This window comes from Bombus vosnesenskii, unplaced genomic scaffold (assembly GCF_011952255.1).
Source record: "Bombus vosnesenskii isolate JDL3184/JDL3185 unplaced genomic scaffold, Bvos_JDL3184-5_v1.1 scf7180000013295, whole genome shotgun sequence".
Taxonomy (NCBI): Eukaryota; Metazoa; Arthropoda; class Insecta; order Hymenoptera; family Apidae; genus Bombus; species Bombus vosnesenskii.
This window is the reverse complement of record NW_022882946.1, coordinates 8,632,980-8,651,645: the sequence shown is the minus strand read 5'-3', so window position 1 is coordinate 8,651,645 and position 18,666 is coordinate 8,632,980. Positions and strand designations below refer to the sequence as shown.

Genomic DNA, 18,666 nt, shown 5'->3' with positions numbered 1-18,666 from the left:
TAACCGAGGACAGAAGTTCCTAAGTTTCATAATGGAACATTAATTAAAACAGCCGACGGCATCTTCAAGATCGCATTAATTAAATTAATTAAATTAATTAAATTACTTAACTAACTTGAGAAACTAACTTAAAAAAAAGTATTTTTATACATAAAACGTAGTTAAGAAATACCGCGAAACATAGTTTTTTCCAAGTTGCCGTATGTCACGTGTTTGAATAAATGTTTGCTTTTTAAACGATGAATGTCTTATTCATTTTTTAAATGTTAACTATTGTCAGAATACATATAGATAAAATATAAAATGTAAGAATATATTGTTTACTAGCTAGTTATTTTGTTTCAAGTTATAGATAACAATCTTAGCCGAACAAGCGAAATTATTTGGCTTTTCCAATAACCATAGACATCGTTAAACATAGACATCCAATTCCATGACTGATCGAAGACATCCATCGTTTACACGCTTATCATGAAAATTAGACGCGAACACTTTATTGGTATTGAGGAGAGAAAAGCTAAATTCCGGTCAAATCGTTTCCTTTTCTTTCATTTCATTTTTTCATTTCATCCCCATTATCCGAAATGTCTTTTTGTCGTCATCTTGATACCAATATGAAATTTTGTTTTATATCTTTCTTATTATGAATTTAATTACTATTAATTAAATGACATATATAAATACATAAGATTTCACGAGCAGATAAAATGTGTAATATTAAAAAATGTGGATAATACGATACCTCTGAATCACAAAGAAAACACGACCTCGTCAGATGGCGAATTTCCAAATAAAACAATCTTTTGATAGACTCATGGAAGCAAATTGCCGACAATTAATTCGTGGAATGGAAACAAATACGAAGGAAGAAAGTATCGTGCCGTAAAATATATAATCTGTAGAACGATGAACGATCATGGTGAAAATTGATACGAAGAATATGAGTTTTGCAAATGGATCGACGACTTGAGACTGTATCGTTTCTGAAAGAGCGTCAGCAAAAGTGGAAATATTTGCAGTTTGCAAATCAGCATTCTATGAAAATCGACGACGAAGAGGATGTAAGTCATCGTATTAAGTTGTACATATTAGATTCTTAAATAAATCTCAGCATGGAATAGATTGAAATTCATTACTCTATCACTAGATTTGTGATTTTTACGACCCACCATAATATTTTAGAACAATTTGTACATTTTCTTAGCTAAATTGTAAGCATATACAGTTGTTCAACAATTAACCGTCAAATATATAAATCTAATATGTTTTCACAAACACAACTCTGTTTTACCTTCTAATATAAGATTACGTTAAAGTATTGTTTTGGTCCAATTATTAATTTAATTACTTACGTTATTTTATACAACAATGTCCATAACTTGTATTTAATGTACGGTTGACTTCCATTTATTTGAACCTGCCGTGCGACAAGTACTTATTTCTTTACTATGTACTTACAATTTTCCATTCATACAATAGTAGTAGATGTTCCGATAAATGAATTCAATAACCAGAAGTTTATCTATTCGATCGTTGACTAATGTTTTATTTGCCATTCAAACAAATAACATGCATACATAGTTAATTACCATAGGTAATTACAATCGTAGCGACACAACGTTATAAATTGTAGAGGGCATGAAAAGCACTATGATTTTTTTCGAGGTCGGTATTTCAGAGCGTGATACACGAAACCTTATCGATGTCACGTCTATTATGTCTTTAGTCAATGCCAACACTTCGACTAACGATGGTATTGGTCACTCTCGTCAGGGAGCGCTTCAGTCGCAAACATAATACATCTATCATCATCCATTTCGTGTAGTCTATGATCAAAGCATCATGAAATCGTGGAAGCCTGTGTGATAAAGGCAAATGGCCGCCGTAGTATACGAGTGCGGGTTACGTGTATGATGTTTTTCCGCGAGCAGTTTTTGACGTACGGCATGTAAAAGACGCGTGGGTTGAGCGATCAACGAAAAGCGTGATGTGAACGACAAGCGAAAGCTTAAACGGTGTTTCCGTGGCCGGCGATGAACGGTGAGAATGCTAGTGCGGTGATGAAATCGGTGTCGGAGGGTAAGCTGGGCGTGGAAGAGGTTAAATTACCGAAGCTAAAAACACAGGATTCCGTCTCGCGTTTAAAGTGTACGTTTACATTGTCGAGAAATCCATTTCATAGTGCAAGCAGGATGTTAAGACGACGTGCGAAACAAAATCGCGATTCGAAAGACGGTGGCAGTGCGGCGGGCACCAAAGACAGACACAATATGCAGCAACATCAACAGCAAGTGGAAAGTATGCAGCAGAATATAGGCCGATTGCACGGCAGTCAAAGTTATCCGGATAGGTCAGGTATGAAAAAAGTGTTTCGAAGACCTTCGTGGAGAAAGTTCATCAACAAGATGGTCCAGCACATGTCGAATGTGGGCACACAGAATCACAAAACGTCTCACAGGGACGATCTCGGGTCCAGTGCCGGAGACATAAGGGTACCTCCACCTAGACCGGCGCATATACCACCTGATAAGGTGCCAGGGGTCATAGGTTTACGCAATCACGGTAACACGTGTTTCATGAACGCTGTATTGCAGTGCTTGTCGCATACGGACATACTAGCGGAATATTTCGTGCTGGATCAGTACAAGATCGATCTCTCTAGAAGAAATAAATTGAACTCGAAAAAGTACGGGACGAAGGGAGAGATCACTGAACAGTTAGCCCTGCTGTTGAAGGCCATTTGGAGCTGCCAATACGACCCAGAGATGAGCACGGCGTTCAAGAGCGTCGTCGACAAATACGGAAGTCAATATCGCGGGAACTTGCAGCACGACGCTCAGGAATTCTTGCTATGGCTATTAGATAAAGTGCACGAGGACCTGAACCAAGCTACCAAAAAAAAGTATAAAATCATCAAGGTGAGAGAGTCAACACATTTTTTAAGGTTATGCTCACGTTTTGACAACACGTCTCCCACATAACGAACAGGTTTGTAGTCATTCATTGCGAACGATTACATAATGCCAGTGATATGAATAATCATTAACCAACTACGTTAATTTCTTCGTTCTTCGATATTCTCTTATGACCGTAAAGCGAATTTATGCATTCACAGATGCTAAAAGTATTCGCAATGAGTTTTCGATTCTTTCTTGGTTTGCTCTTGTGTGCACTGTAAAAAGACGTGTTTATACGAACACAAACCTTGAGTGAATTTTATTTATTACTTGAAGAAACAGAAAATCCAGTCAATCGCAAACGGTTATAATCAGGCCTTAACCTAAATTCGTTCCACGTTCAAAAAGTACATACCGCGTTTTCTAAACGGATTCTATCGAAATTCGGCTGAATTCACGCTTGCATTCCAGAAGAAGGAATGGGTAAAACAAATCGTGTACTTACCATATATGTACTTATTATCGAGAATGATACATTTGACTTTTTTATTAATGCATGTGTTGTGTGTTTCTTTCTTTTAAATATTTAACCAATAAAAATATATCCATCAGTAAATATTGAAACAATAATACGAACGTTTGCTTATCGAAGATGAATTACGATTTTTATTATTTATATAAATTTTATTAATTTATCAGATATAGTAATTGTTGACAAATCATAATTATCCTATGTTCGTTATCTGATGCTCCAAATCGGCATTGTTAGAGGCAGCTATCAGAAAAAATTAGTACAAAAGATATCTGCTAATCAGTTAATTATCTACGTATTATAACATCTATTTTTTAGTTGCATATGACAATAGAAAAATTATTGAAGTCTTATCGAAATCATCATTTTTAAACATAGCCATAATAGATTGTGCAGGGAACAAAGAGAATAATCCTCTGTATGAAATAAGACCTAATACCTCGTTTTAACGAAACAAAACAGATTCATTGAAACATAAACTGGTAGTGGTATTTTGAAGTTAAAAATAGTTTGCACTCAATAAACCGCGAACTTGACTAGTGAATCGCTTTTTATGCCAATGTATCATACATATAGAACAAGATAGGGATAATAAAGCAGAGACAGAACAAATTTTAGTTCGCTGATTCACCGCAACGAGATGCCCGCCAATGATAAGTGACGTAATGAGAAAAAAGTGCGCATCATACTGGCCAATTAATTGTTCGTTTTTCGCCATTTTTTAATTCGATATTTATTACTTAAAGGACAACTACCGAATCATGTTTAAATAATCGAATATTTCTTCCATGTATGTAGTTACACGCGTGAATGCTGCGTTTCTTTCTTGGCTAGCTCACGAAACAACGTGTTTGTGATTATATGTACGATGAGGTAACACATATTAACCGAATATCTCAAAAGTATCGACAGTAAAACGAAATTTTGGTTACATATTACAAAATGTAGAACTTTTTATCATTTATATCGGTAATAGGTTTTATTGGCAGATTTGATATTTTTAAAACTCGTTAGGGATGACGAGTTCGGTTAATAAATACTAAAATTTAACTTTCAATTCTATGTTCTTTCGGTTTTTTTTTTTTTTTTACGTGACACATATATCCAATAATCTTGTTAAATTGTCTGTTTATCGTACTTCGAAAAACAGTAATGAACAAAAGTAATTATATATAGTTAAGCGTGAACTACCTTTCGGAACGACTTGTGTTATGTCGTAGTAAAAAGTAAAGAAAGGTTCAAGGTATTTGTCGCGTAGAGAAACAATGGTTATTCATAACAAAAGAGAAAATGTGAAATTATTCTTGACGTTTCGCTTCTCAGTATATGTACTTCTTTGCTAGTGAAACTAATAATCACGACTGCTAACTCGGTAAAACTTAATCGCTAATTATCTAAACAGCTGAATTTCTTTTTAATGTATGTTCGCACTTTCTATTTTACACACAACTTTCGTTAAAATTTTATTGTTCATCAATTGCATATCTTTGTGCCATCTCCCCATCGTTTCACTCTACTATGACATTATGCACAATTGCAAATAGAGATACAAAAATGGAAATTTGTTTGTATCGAGACATTATTTTTTACAGTAACTCGTGAAAATATTCCAACATTTACCACGGAAACTTTTTTATAACACTGTAATGACACACGACTGCTACGGTTATATTAGGTTGTCCGAAAAATGTCCTTCTTTCGCAAACGTGTTTTTTGCAACAATGCAACAGAACAAAATGGATCGTACGTAATTCGACAAAATAATATAAAACAAAAAACGTTATGCGTCTATTATTTCCTCATAAAACGAAAGAAACTTTTCGGACTAACCTAATGTTAGTAAGATTTGGAACCAGTCTGAAGTTGTATGTAGAAGCTACAGAACATTTATTCCAAACATAACCTTACGAAAATAATTTTAATAATATGCAGCTTGAAGAGCGACCTTAAACATACAATTAATGTTAATGATGGTCTGGCTTACTAATATAATCAAAAACTGACTATCCGAGCATTTTGTTTATTTTTGCCAGCTCTGTTTTGCTTGTAGTAAATATAGTTTCTGTATATATTTTCAGATTGATTTCAAATTTTACCAATGTAATCATGTCTCGTTGTAATGCTAATGAATTTCTAAGTTCGATTTGTATAACACATAATACGTTCATCAAATGTTGTTCATTTTCTTCTTTTTTTCTTTTTTCTTTTTTTTTTCTTTTTTTTTTTTTTTTGCTTTCGCGGAGTAAAGATACCTGCGATAAAAATTGTTTGAGATGTTTGACACATTTACCGCAGGTTGTTACCGACTTGACGCATCTTGTCTGGTTCTTTCTCACTCTCTCTTTCGTACTTCATCCTCTAGGTAAGTAAACGGGCCCACTCGATCCGTTATCTTATCAGCCATTTCTTGCACACTATCCAAGTGTTTGTCGAGCATCAGATAAGGAAGCGATCTTCGACGAGCAAGTCGATAATCCGGATTAGGAACTAACAATGTCCGACATGTCGCCCCTGTGGCTTGTTAACTCGCTGCTCGTGCCACTTTTTCGTAACTAGTTTTTTCCTCGAGTGCCCTTCATCGGCTACGTTGACCGACTTCTTCGAAACCGGTCATTGAAACGCCTTGAAAATTCGAAGATGCTCTCCGCAGGCATTAATGCCTTCTTGCATAGAAAGTCGGTACATTCGTTTTGTACAAGTTTTTTCTATTGCACGCTCAACCATACGTGTAGCGATTAATTCGTTATTTAAGAACGAAACAGAGATCTTGTTTACCGATATACTAAACTTTTTGATAAGGCTAAACTGAACAATATATTTGTAAATTTTATGCAATTAATACGTTTAATAGAGTAATAACAGCGAAAAGGGAAAAATAATTTGAAGCGACAGACGCGTATTTATATGCTTCGGTGTGCGCAATATAATAATTTTAAATAAATCGATAGCTGGGAAAGTATTTCAGAGAGATTCGACGCTTCTCAAAATGCATGTAACCACTCGAGCACGTGCTAAACGACAGTGCACGTATTATTGACCTTGCGATAAGATCGTCAGCTCTCGTCGCTTTAAAAGTAGGATGCCTGGTTTACCTAGATGAAGATAGTATGCTGCTGCTGCTGATATTATTTATTATAAATCGAATGATCACGAAACGAGACTTCTCGGGTTTAATTATCACAGAGAAAAGTGACTGTGTGAATAATCTCTTTCATAACGGTAATGAAAGCTTCGGATCGTTATGCATACCAACTTGTTGCGTTACAAAATAAAATTCTTTCAACTTTATTTATATAACTAAATAAAATTCTTTCAACTTTATTTATATAACTAAATAAACGTCATCGTGTATCGCACTTGACGCTACAGCATACGTACCTATCTGTGACTAAGTAAACATTCAAATTTTAAATTTGAATAAGTAAAGTTTACTCGTTAGTGTAGATCCCTAGATTATAATCGACCGTTTTATCGGTCAAACAGTTTGCTCATGTGTCTTATTATGCACGAATTCCACAGATTATCTGCAAACATCGTTATCTATGGTTTCCGATTATTTTCACGCGACGTCGCACGAACCAATTCCTAAGCGTTCACTAAAATCGCGTCGCTTGGCGCGTTCACGAGCAAACTCCACGTGTCTTTGGTCGATCATTTTACGATTCTCGTTGCCAATGGCTTATCGCCTCTCTTGTTCCTCGAACTTTCGATTATGCGTTCGTTCGTGGCATGGTCGAATAAAATTTACAGATGTCCTTCGCCAAGTTTTCTTTTGTAAATGAATGCCAACGAACGTGAATTGATTTAAAAACAGACATGGGTAGAAAATTGTCGAAGGTGGCAGACGTTTGAATTCGAAACACCATGACGCAACATCTCATGAAAAACTACCTTTAATGAGACCTTGAGGACGCGTGCAACGCGATGCGTATTTTTATGTCGTCAAAGGTCGTGCCGCTCTAGCAAATCGCGATGAAAATTCAAGGAAAATTTATACACCTCGAAGTGAAATCTAAATATAATTTATTTCCCATTTACTCGTGTTATGGTTACATGTCTGAAATACAAAACCAGTCCAATTTTTGCTAATTCTTGATTTCTATATCACGTGCAACAAGATTTGTTAGATCGATAGATATAAGTTTTTTTTTTTTAAAGATATATAATTTAACATTGCGGCCAAGTAAAAGCACAATTTATTTTTAATATTTACTGTTACTTAATAATATTTATTAATAGCGTTCCTTTGTGTAAAAATCAACAGAGATTCGATTCTTCCGGACGATACGCGTCGCTAAAATTGATTACAGAGAACGTAGATATGAACAAGTATTTTTTTTCTTTTTTTTTCTTTTTTCTAAGTTAACGTTGAATGGAATGTTTGATAAGGCTTGCGTAGAAAAAAAGAGAAAAGATAATAAACTTATCAAGACCCGACCACGTAAGGTCAAATATTTTCTGTCGTACAAACGATCAGCAACGTGCATCCTCGCTCCAAGCATCTTGTTGACACTAAAGCATTGTTTCCCCGTAAATAACGTGGTATTTCTAAATTTAAATTAAAAATTAAATCTTCTACTGATTTTCGTAAATGGACATTTTACTAGGCTGATATATCAAACACTCTGTGATCTTTTTAAAATTACAAAAGTAAATATATGTCGGAGATGAAAGGACACCGGAGCCTTCTCTCTGGAACTTCGGGAAGATCCGTAAAATTGTAATTAAAGTTTACAGTCGTAATTAAACAATTTGCCGTCATCCTGCTCAATTGTACTTGTTTGCGATTTGTGATAATAAACTTGGACTCAAGGCGACCATCAGTCGCCGAACGTAGCCGCGGTCAACGGGACGGACGCTTCGCCTAACAAAGGTGTGGAATTATAGTACGACCCTCGTTAAAAGAAATACCAACAGAGGTACTTGACAGTAAAACATTCCAACGGTTCCTTCGGACAATGAATACCTGATGTTGAGGCACGTACACAGCACAAGTCCAGTTAGCCCAAGGACCCGCTATACCTGGGTTTTTCCGGCAGTTAAGATTTTCCAAACTGATAGACAGTCTTTGTCCCAAACTGACCAATTGACAGCGACGTCAATTTCCTTTACTTTCGGAACGAGGGCTATACCCGACGGATCCGATGATCTCGTGTCCTTAGACACACCCCATCGTAGTTTTCCTCTGTGGCATCATTGGGACGAAAATTCTTTCTTTCTTGAGATCCCACCGACGAAGGGAGCAGCGCCTGACGATCAGTGAGTTCGAGTTAGAGCAAGTATATCGTTCATCCCGTTGACCGTGGGTTCGTCATCGAACCTAAGACCAACGTCGCTAACATCGCAAGTGCCCAACCACTGCCGTTGATTGTCGAATCGGTAGTGTCCATACTCGTAGCATCAGGCCGTATCTTCGTTATCACACAACGATGGCCAACTCCAAGGGAGGTCTATCAAACGCCTACAACCCTGTTCCTGACTCCTCTCCGACATATAGTTGGTTCAGCGTGCTTCGCCGGCGTCATTCTTGATATTTTACCGGACTTTAATAGTAATTTATCCGATAAATTGCTTTCCTGACGACGGAATTCTTCGAATGTCTACAAAATCACATTATTTTCGGCCATTCCACCCATAATAATTTGTATCATGTTTATTTTATATCTTAGGTATTATATCGTTTTAGTAAGTAGTTTAGAATGTGATTTAGCTATTTGTTCGTTTATATTATAGACAGACGAAAGCGTGTGATACAGTATCGTTGTAAGTAAGAATTGACCTTGAATGGGGCCACGAATCAGTCATCGTTCTAAGGCCACATTATGTAGCTTTCATTGATCGATTCATATTCTTTCTTTTCTTCAATTTCGGCCGTATCATCATCCATCATAATTTAATACGATTTAATCGCGTTCAAAGCTATATACGTATATAATTAAATTTAATTAGGCTATGAATCCTTGACATATAAAAATATATGTAATGTAATGTAATAAAGTAATTGGATTTTTCGTACCAAGCATAATATCTTCGTGCTGTTTTTTACCGCGTGCCAACGATACATTTAATAGCGATGATATCGCCAAAGCGACGAAACAATTTGCAAGCTTAACATTAGTCGCGAAGATATAGATACGCTCAAATTAACAAGTTATCGAGAAGTCCAAATTTCAAGGTTTAGAAACTGTCGCGCGATCGCCTACCAGTTGGAAACGTAATTTATCATAAAAACTGTATACATATGTATTATATTTAAAAGCTCTCCATTAATTAAAACATTTTAATCAGATGCTGTACTGAACAAAATTTGCTCAAAGCGGTTTCGATTAGAAATTAAATTTTCAAACGGTTTTTTCCCATTTTATCAGTCAATTGACGTGTAATAACACGCGCGAGTCGAAAGATTAAAAAGATCTTACGTTCTTCGCTCTTTCATCTCGACGAACAGATCCTTCTGTGTAAAGATACAAGTTGCCGACTCTTAAAAATTAATCGCTAGGAAATAATTAGACACGTTAAGATTTTACAGAAATATAAACATGCATCCAGAGCTCTGATTTCTTGCTTATAATCATTATGTGCCGTTTCTATGACGGCCTTGGCGTAGTATTACATATACTTTGAGTCATAACATCGAATTAATTACTATCTCTCCGCTCGTCTAATTGCTACTAATCAGAACACTGATGGCCCTGATGTAGTTTATAACTATTATCGGATCTAGTCAGCGATGCCGGATTCGCAATAAAAAACAAAAAATAAAAGAAAAAACAGAGTAAAAAAAAATAGGAATTCATTGAGTGTGTACTAACGATAAAAAGAAAACGTTTTTGTCGATCAAAGCATGAATACGTTGTACTTCAAATACATCAACTATATGGTAAGATCAATGATGTTGCAATGTGCTTTACCTTTTCCCGATGGCGATGATGTTGTGTAGACTAAAAAATACCGATGGAGAAACTCGACTACTTTCGGATTCCAGCCACTGTACTGCAACATATTTCAACGCATTCCATGGCTGTCGAGCTGAAAGAAGTTAATTATAAGTTACGGGTCGAGGGACGTTAATTGCTATTGTTACGTAAAGAATGTTTAGATAAGCCACGCTTCCTGTTTTTTGTTTTGCGATTCTGTAAGAAATGAAACACCGATGCATCGATATTTGTCGCGTCTTGTCCTAGGCACCGGCAATTTCCAACGAATCGTTTTATGAATCACTTTGTTTGTCTTTAAAAAGGTCGGTAAAGAGAGGATGTTTGTAGTTCGAGCGTGACTTTCGTTAAAACCAAACGTATATGTGTTTCTCCTGAACGTTTCATATCCAATGTACGAGGAAATGAAAAGTAAAAAGTGAATGCAGCGTAAAGTTGTAAGTATACGGTCAAGTTATAGCGAAGAGCTAGTTTCGTTCAAATACAAGAGAAGTGAAAAGAATGTAAAATCGTAACCGGAAGCTGAGCACGGCGAAAAAACAAAAGTTGACTTCGTCGATATTAATGAATTCCGTAAAGGTTACCGACCGGTTGACCAAACCTGTTCAATCTTTACGTAACTACACATGTACGAACGTGACATTGACCAATTGTGAAGTTGCAAATTGTAACGTGTGTCGATACAACCTGTAAGCATCGAAAATTATTTCCGGCGACCGGATCGACGATACATCCTGTCCACAGCTCTCTACAATTATCGCGTTTCGTGGTTTTTCGACGCATACGAGGAATTGTCATTTGCAGCAGATGATTTAACCTTATCTAGAAAGAAAAGGTCGCTTTTTCCTCGCAGAAGGAAGTCTTTTTCTTATTCACCGGGTACACAACATAATTCCACTTGATGCTTTTACTCTGGAGCCTCTTAAAAATAGCTTTTTCATTCTTAACTATCCCCTTTCTCGTTGTTTCATTAAAGGTTAGAATAGACAACATGGACTCGGATAATTCCTGACGGTATTTGGTTTCAATCGAAGATTATTTTATTCAAAACCTTCGATTATATAAAACATATATATTTCCTTTGCAAAGGCTACAATTGGAAGGTCATGAAAATGCACGTTTCGCGATCCTATTAAGGGAAGCCTTCTATGCCGACCGAGCATGCTGTTTCGAGAATCCGCTGATCTGAAAGGGGGCATAGAAAAAGCATGCGAGGCTTAACAACGTGTTTCGATATACTACCGATGACGCTAATCGAATTATCATTTTAAAATTTCCGACTGATGTAAGGTAAAAATATACATACAAAATACCAATATATACGCCAAGGTATACGCGTGTGTGTGATATATTCACGACCAAAAGTTATGTATACCTACGCCCGTGAAAAATAAATACATTCTGTAAATGATCACTGTCGTTTGTTGGGACATTGTTACGATTACTAAACAAACAGATCGAACATGAACTTGTGAATTTTAGCGAGTGAACGGCAATCGTCCGGCGTCCATTAGGATATCCCACTTACGTCGCGTCTTCTATCGGGCCTGTTGCGAAACTGAAAAGTGCAACAGACGGTATAGACAACAACGAACTACCGGTAGACAGCTATTATTAGAACGAACGTGTTATGAATGATCCGTCTTTATGTATCTTGGGTGATGAACTGTTTGTACGATGTCTCGATCCATCTTAAGACAGTTAAAAAATAAATCCACAGGATTCCGTGTTACGTATAAATAAACGTTCGTGTACAATGTACAGTATCAAACATGACAGCGATGGTACGCACTCTTGTCGTATAAAACACGGAAATACTTGGAAGACGAAGTGGTAAACTTACTTTCAAGTTACCGAAGCAATTTAAGGTTATTTATATCTTACTTTCTTTCTGTCGCCTTAATTTTCTTCTCAACGTATCGACGAGTCGACGCTATTGCTTATCCTTAAAGACGATGAATATGTTAAATACGTTAAACGAGATTACTCATTACTAAGATTATTGTCTGTTCGATAAATCTTCGTTTGATTACGAATCTCTCGGTTCGCAACACGTATTTTTAACTCTCGTTTCCTTTATTCGTATATTGCAGTATGCGAGAACGCTAAATTGCGCTTTGTCCGATAATGTTTTACGATTTTACGTTAAGTTTCTCCTGCTAGTATTTTTCCGTCGTTTTTTTCTTTTAGCAAATTAATTCGTATGATATATTGTTTGTTTGGCTTCTCATCGTGTTTAACCAATCGATGACGTAAACTAAAATATTCCTAAGCTTGATTAAATGCAGGTGTACAAAAGTGTACACAGTTATTTGCAGTCTCATAAAACACTATCAATATTCTTACAATATTCATGATAAGGATTAATTACATTGTCATCATTGCTATATTTACTTGAATGCTTTTCGATATCACGACGATAAGGCCGCTAGTGTATCTCAAATGATCGTAAACCGAATTTCATAATATAACGCGACAAATCAAATTGGCATATTATTATTAATTTAACTTTCTAAAAATAACAATGATGAATAAAATCTCAAATTCTATCGTGTAATTCATTGAAAAAAACCTGAAGCTATACCGGGACGGTACGTACTTCAAATCTTCGAACATATGATAAAGTAACGTAAAATAATATTTTGCAAATTATAAAGTTTCTTCATCTTCTCTCGGAAGGTTCGTTCCATTTTTGCTTCCATTTAGCGTGTTATCTGTAAATCGATAAAAAAAGAACAAATCAAATATGATGGATAGTCTCAAATGTACTCATTTACTAATGGAAATCTTTTTATGTAATTTACAGAATTCGTTCGGCAGACCGGATGACATCGTGGCGGCGGAAACTCTGGCGAACCATGTCCGCTGCAACAATTCGTTCGTGCACGCGGTGTTCCAAGCCCAGTTTCGGTCTAGCCTAACTTGCCCAAGATGTCACCGGCAGTCGAACACGTTCGACCCTTTCCTCTGCGTGTCAGTACCTGTACCGCAAAATCACCGCCAGATGAACCTTTTCGTAAACGTCCTCTATACGTCGCAACAACCGCGGCAAGTGAAGATAGGCGTGAGCGTAAACCAGATGGCCAATGTCAGAGAGCTGAGAGAGATCTTGGCCAGTGACACCGGTATCGATGAGAATCACATGTTACTCACGGAAATTCACGACGAAGGATTTCACAGGTAGAACTTCATTGCTCTACGGACAAGCCTATTAAATAGATCGGTATCGCGTTAACTTTCCACTACTTTGTTTGTTATTTATTGTTTACAGAACTTTCTCCGATTGCCAACCTCTATCTGTGATTACGGAAAATGACCCGCTCTACTGTATAGAACTGCCACAGCTGAAAGAACCAGCGGAGCAAGCGTATATCTTACTCGTGTGGATCAACGTTCTCACAAAAGGAGATCTAAGACAGCGTTTTAGCAGTCCGTACACTATGCAAGTGTCTAGAGAAACGTCGTACGAAGATCTACAAAAACTCTTGTTGAAGGAGATGCATAGTGTTCTGGCAGACGATGTTCTTACGTCGAGTCAGAGTCCTGGACTGTTTAACATTCGTGTTGCGGACCCCGCTGCTACACCTATTCAGGACGAGCATCCATGTATAGATCCCTGTGTGGAGCACCCTCTTTACACAGAGCAGATCGAACAAGCGTTGGCCCTTTGTGCCGATGACTCCGGTCCTCAACATGTAAAATTAATTCTAGAGTGGGACGAAGCCACTAAGTGTAATATTATTCAAGATGACAATGATCAAATCGAAGAGCACGCCAGTGTGAAGCAATTAAAAACGAATTCAGAACTAGGAGGAGCTGTTACTTTGGAAGAATGCTTCGATTTGTATACGAGAGCCGAGATATTAGGGGCAGAGGACGCGTGGCATTGTCCGTATTGCAATAAGAAACAAGAGGTGGTGAAGAAGTTGGGACTTTGGTCTTTACCTGATATCTTAGTTATTCATCTAAAAAGATTTCGACAACAGTCTAAACAAAGGTCTACGTCGAAATTGACCATGTTAGTCGATTTTCCTTTGTACGGTTTCGATATGACTCCACATCTTGCTCATAATGGAGTACAAACGCATAATAACGTTAGTAGTTTAGGTGGTCTAGGTTGGTCGCCTTGGAAGAAACCCAGACCACGCCAACAAAATATTCCAAAATACGATGAAAACGTTTACGATCTTTATGCGATTTGTAATCATCATGGGCAAGATTTACAGGGAGGTCACTATACCGCGTTCTGTCGGAATCCGTACGATACTCAGTGGTATTGTTTCGACGATACCCGAGTAGAGGCCGTGAACGATACCAATTTAATAACAAACGCTGCGTACATGTTATTTTATCAACGAAGAGGATTAACTAATAATTCTGGAAATTCTTCGGCTGCTTCCACAAGCTCAGCCGGATCCGGACTTGATCATTGGGTCTCGAAAATGCCGCCTTTTTATTTCAACAACAAGACTAATAACAACGTTTCAAATAACAATCAAAGTAAATCGCAGGAAGTGTTGTGTCAAGATAAGATCGTGGAAGAAAAGAACATAACGAATTTCAATAGGGGATGTCGCAATTACGCTACTTTACAACCCAAGAAAAGGAATGTTGCGACAGAAACGGATATCGGTCAGATTGATCATTACTCAGACGATGAAGCACCATGCAGAAGAGAATGGGTAAGTTCAGAACCAACAACGTATAATTTTGGACCCTGGACAATGTACGAGTATTCTCTTTTTAATTTTGGTGTATATGTATGCTTTCAGGCCTCACCGAAGCCTGTTCGAAAAATGTCGTCCATTACGTTAATACCGCAATCTACGATAATTCACAGTGCCAGTAGTGATCCAGACACAACGATAATACACGAGTCGACGTTGTAACACACAATTTAAGCCAGATCTGGTCTGGCTCGAGCAACGCTCAATGTATAGTGCCTGGAACATGGTGTGTAAACGATCAGAGACAAATTAGAACTGAAGACAATTTTTCAAGACAATTTCTCGCGGAATTTAAGTCCATTCGTTTCGTATCGAAGACTTAACATAGTCCGTTTAAAAAATATTTTGTTCCGAATTTATACATTAAAAAAAAAATGCTTTTCTTTTATATTATCTAACGATCGATCGAGCAAAGAATATTAAGAGCCTCTCTAATTTCTTTGTTTTGATATCGAAGAAAAAAAATGAAACTGCGACATTAAACGGATGTTTGTTGACAATGCAAGCGTAACTGGAGGCATTAGTGATTTTTGTATTTATATCGTGTTTACACAAACTGCGTGAATTGTATTGTACATTCTAGTTGTTAGAAGACTTTTTAAGGAAAGGACAAATATTATATTCAGTATCAAAAACTACGAATCCCTTATTTACGAATTGTCTATTGTTAATACGTAGATTTTCAACGCAATAGGTAATTAATGTTCTACATATGTCCAGCAAGAATGTACGTGTGTCAAAGAAACTTTGTACGCGAAATTTTTTAAAACACGCGATTCATGTATCATACCCGTCGCGTTACAATGAAACTATGACAATAACTGAATCTTGTGTGTAGCAGGATTCACGTATTACAGAGACTTCATTTTCAATGATAATTCTTGCCTGGACATACTATGTAGTCGCTAACCATTGTTTTGAATCTATGCTTAACTCTAATATTTATATCGTATTTGTATCACCCACTAGTGGCCTTATCTCAGTAATTAACATTGATATGTCATTTGCAATCATACAAGCATATTTACTATTTCGACGTCGTTTTATTATCGAACATTGAGACATTGTAGCATGAAAGCCACCAAATTGTAACGTACGTATCGTTAATTAATTATTCTTTGGATTCTAACGAATCGACGACCAAGAAAATCAATATATGTACTTCCACTTCAAAGTCTTGTTCTTCCTGCAAACAATCGATGCAATTGAAATTTATCATTTGGAAAAGTAACGTGTCGGTTCTTAGAAGCGTGGCTTTCGTAATATATCCTTCAGCGATGTTCTCTTTTTCTTTCTTTCTTCTCTTTTATTGTCAAATACTCTAATCTCTCAGTTGTAACGATCATTCCACTTAGACGCGTTTATAAATAGAAAATGATGGAAAGCACGGAAGCATGAAAGTGAAACTGATTTATATATACGTATACATAAATACATGCACGCAAGTGTATAATTTACGAGTGAAAGATATTTAAGTTATTTTAAAAGTAACATTTTTTTATTACTAGTCACACGTATCGTGGACGGGGGGTGGCGAATAAAGAATGTATGTGATGAATTATAAATGTAATTAACGTCGAATTCAGTGTAAGTAATATAAAGAAAGGCGTTCGATCGTAGCAAAACAACGTGATGTATACTTTGGTATACTCGTTCTAACAGTGTTTGTAACGTAAGTTGGTTCCTGTGGCAAGACTAGGCCAAATCAAGTGCCATGATGGTCCTGGAGGTATAATACTCAACAAAACTTTCAATATTTTCATACTCGATCACCCGAGAGAATCGTTTCCTTCAAGTCTAGCAATTGAAAGCTTCAGAGTCTTTTAAATGAATAGTCAATCAATTCTATTTATCGAGTTACAAAAAAGTAACAGGTGATATTTCTATAAATATTCCAATTACTGGATTTGGAAACAAACCCTGCGTCAGGTGGCTGAGTATCGTTTAGTTAAAGATAAAACGTTCCCTTCGTGGCACTTAAAAAGGTAGAATGAACGTGCAGAATGCGTGATAGGAAGATGAAGCAGAGGAAAGCCGCTACCCGTTTATTATTCTATGATTTTAGAATTTTGTGCATTCACGTTAATCGACTGAGGGATACGTTATTAATTATTCATATTATCGCTGCTGTTTTTGTTGAAATAAATTAAAGAATGTGTATATATATATATATATATTTTATATATATATATATATATATATATATATATAGATAGATAGATCAAAGAACGTCATTCCACTTTGTACACCCTGAATTATGTCAATGCTTTGACCTATGATTCTAAATACTTCGCGTTTTTTTTTGAAGTAATCATTGTTGGAGCTTGTTATGTTTAAAAGTAGGAATTAATTGTCACGTTTTTTATGACTTTTAAAGAGCACGCGTGGGAAATTTTCCTCGTATCAATGGATGAAAATTTTAATGTGGAAAGAAAGTATCGACCAATTGTATACTAGTCTAATATATTTTATTATAGCTTGCAAAATATACGATAATTTGTTGTAACGACGTAATATCGAAAACGAAACTTCTAACAGGACGAATATCAAGTTCATCCGATTTTATTTTAATCACACCAGCTCATGGATAGGATGTAGATCGAATAGGTGAGAAAGCAAATTTGAATTTGAAACGAAATATTGTATAATATTATTATTCAAGTCTAATGTAAAAAGTTTATAAATAATTAGGGATAAAATAAATCGTAATATACAGAGATTTGTCAATAAAAAGTAATATTCATACGTAAAGTATTTGGAATATAGTAATTTAAAGAAAACGATTATGTATTTGGCTATTATTTACATTAAAATTCGATTATAAAACATGCGTTCGTTTCAGCACTATATCGACTCCCCGATCTTTTCTGTTCTTTAAATACAAATATAGTCTTTATTTTGTTATGAAGAAATTTAGCAATTGCGTTATATAATTACTTGTTTTTAATAATAAATATGCCGTTAATATTAAACGGAAAGATATATATATACAACTTATGCTATGAAAGGAATTAAGTATTTGGAGAATACATCCTTCTGTATCGGAATTTTGTAATTTCGTGCCATCTGATTACCACTAAACAGTTTACGCAAATGTAAGTGTTGAACAAAGGTTGCGTTTCTCACTTTCGTTCTATCCGTGAAGGAAGTTTCTGTATTTTTGTTAAAATTTTTTATCCTTTATTTATGTTATTTAATATTATCAAGTTTAAAGTAAATATCCGTTTTTGTTAAGTAGAATTTTATTTCTTAAGGAATTTTAACATTTTCATTCATGAATTGTTAGTAGGTGATCATTGTTGACAGCTGATAACTTAATATAATCGCAACTTATTTTTAACTATATGACGAAAAAAATTTATAACATCATAAGAAAGAAATACAGGCATGTGAAAATAAATTCTAAAATCTAAATCTTCTTAAACTTATCTAGCGTTTTCGCATTGTATTCAATCTTTTCATACGATGTATTGATTATTAGTAGTTCTAATAGCTAACCACAATTGTGATATTTTATCAAATTACAGTCACTTACGTTGTTACATTATTACTATTATTTGAATCTAACTTATTTA

General features: G+C 35.8%; 1 protein-coding gene across 1 annotated transcript; it reads left to right on the top strand.

Moving 5' to 3' along the window:
* Positions 1 to 1,827: 1,827 nt before the first annotated feature.
* LOC117233456 (ubiquitin carboxyl-terminal hydrolase 31-like) lies at positions 1,828 to 17,919 on the top strand. The gene is made up of 4 exons (XM_033493779.1): positions 1,828 to 2,918; positions 13,171 to 13,544; positions 13,636 to 15,046; positions 15,137 to 17,919. Exons 1-4 carry the CDS (start codon positions 2,034 to 2,036, stop codon positions 15,251 to 15,253), a joined length of 2,787 nt encoding a protein of 928 aa, XP_033349670.1. The 5' UTR covers positions 1,828 to 2,033; the 3' UTR covers positions 15,254 to 17,919.
* The last annotated feature ends 747 nt before the right edge of the window (positions 17,920 to 18,666 follow it).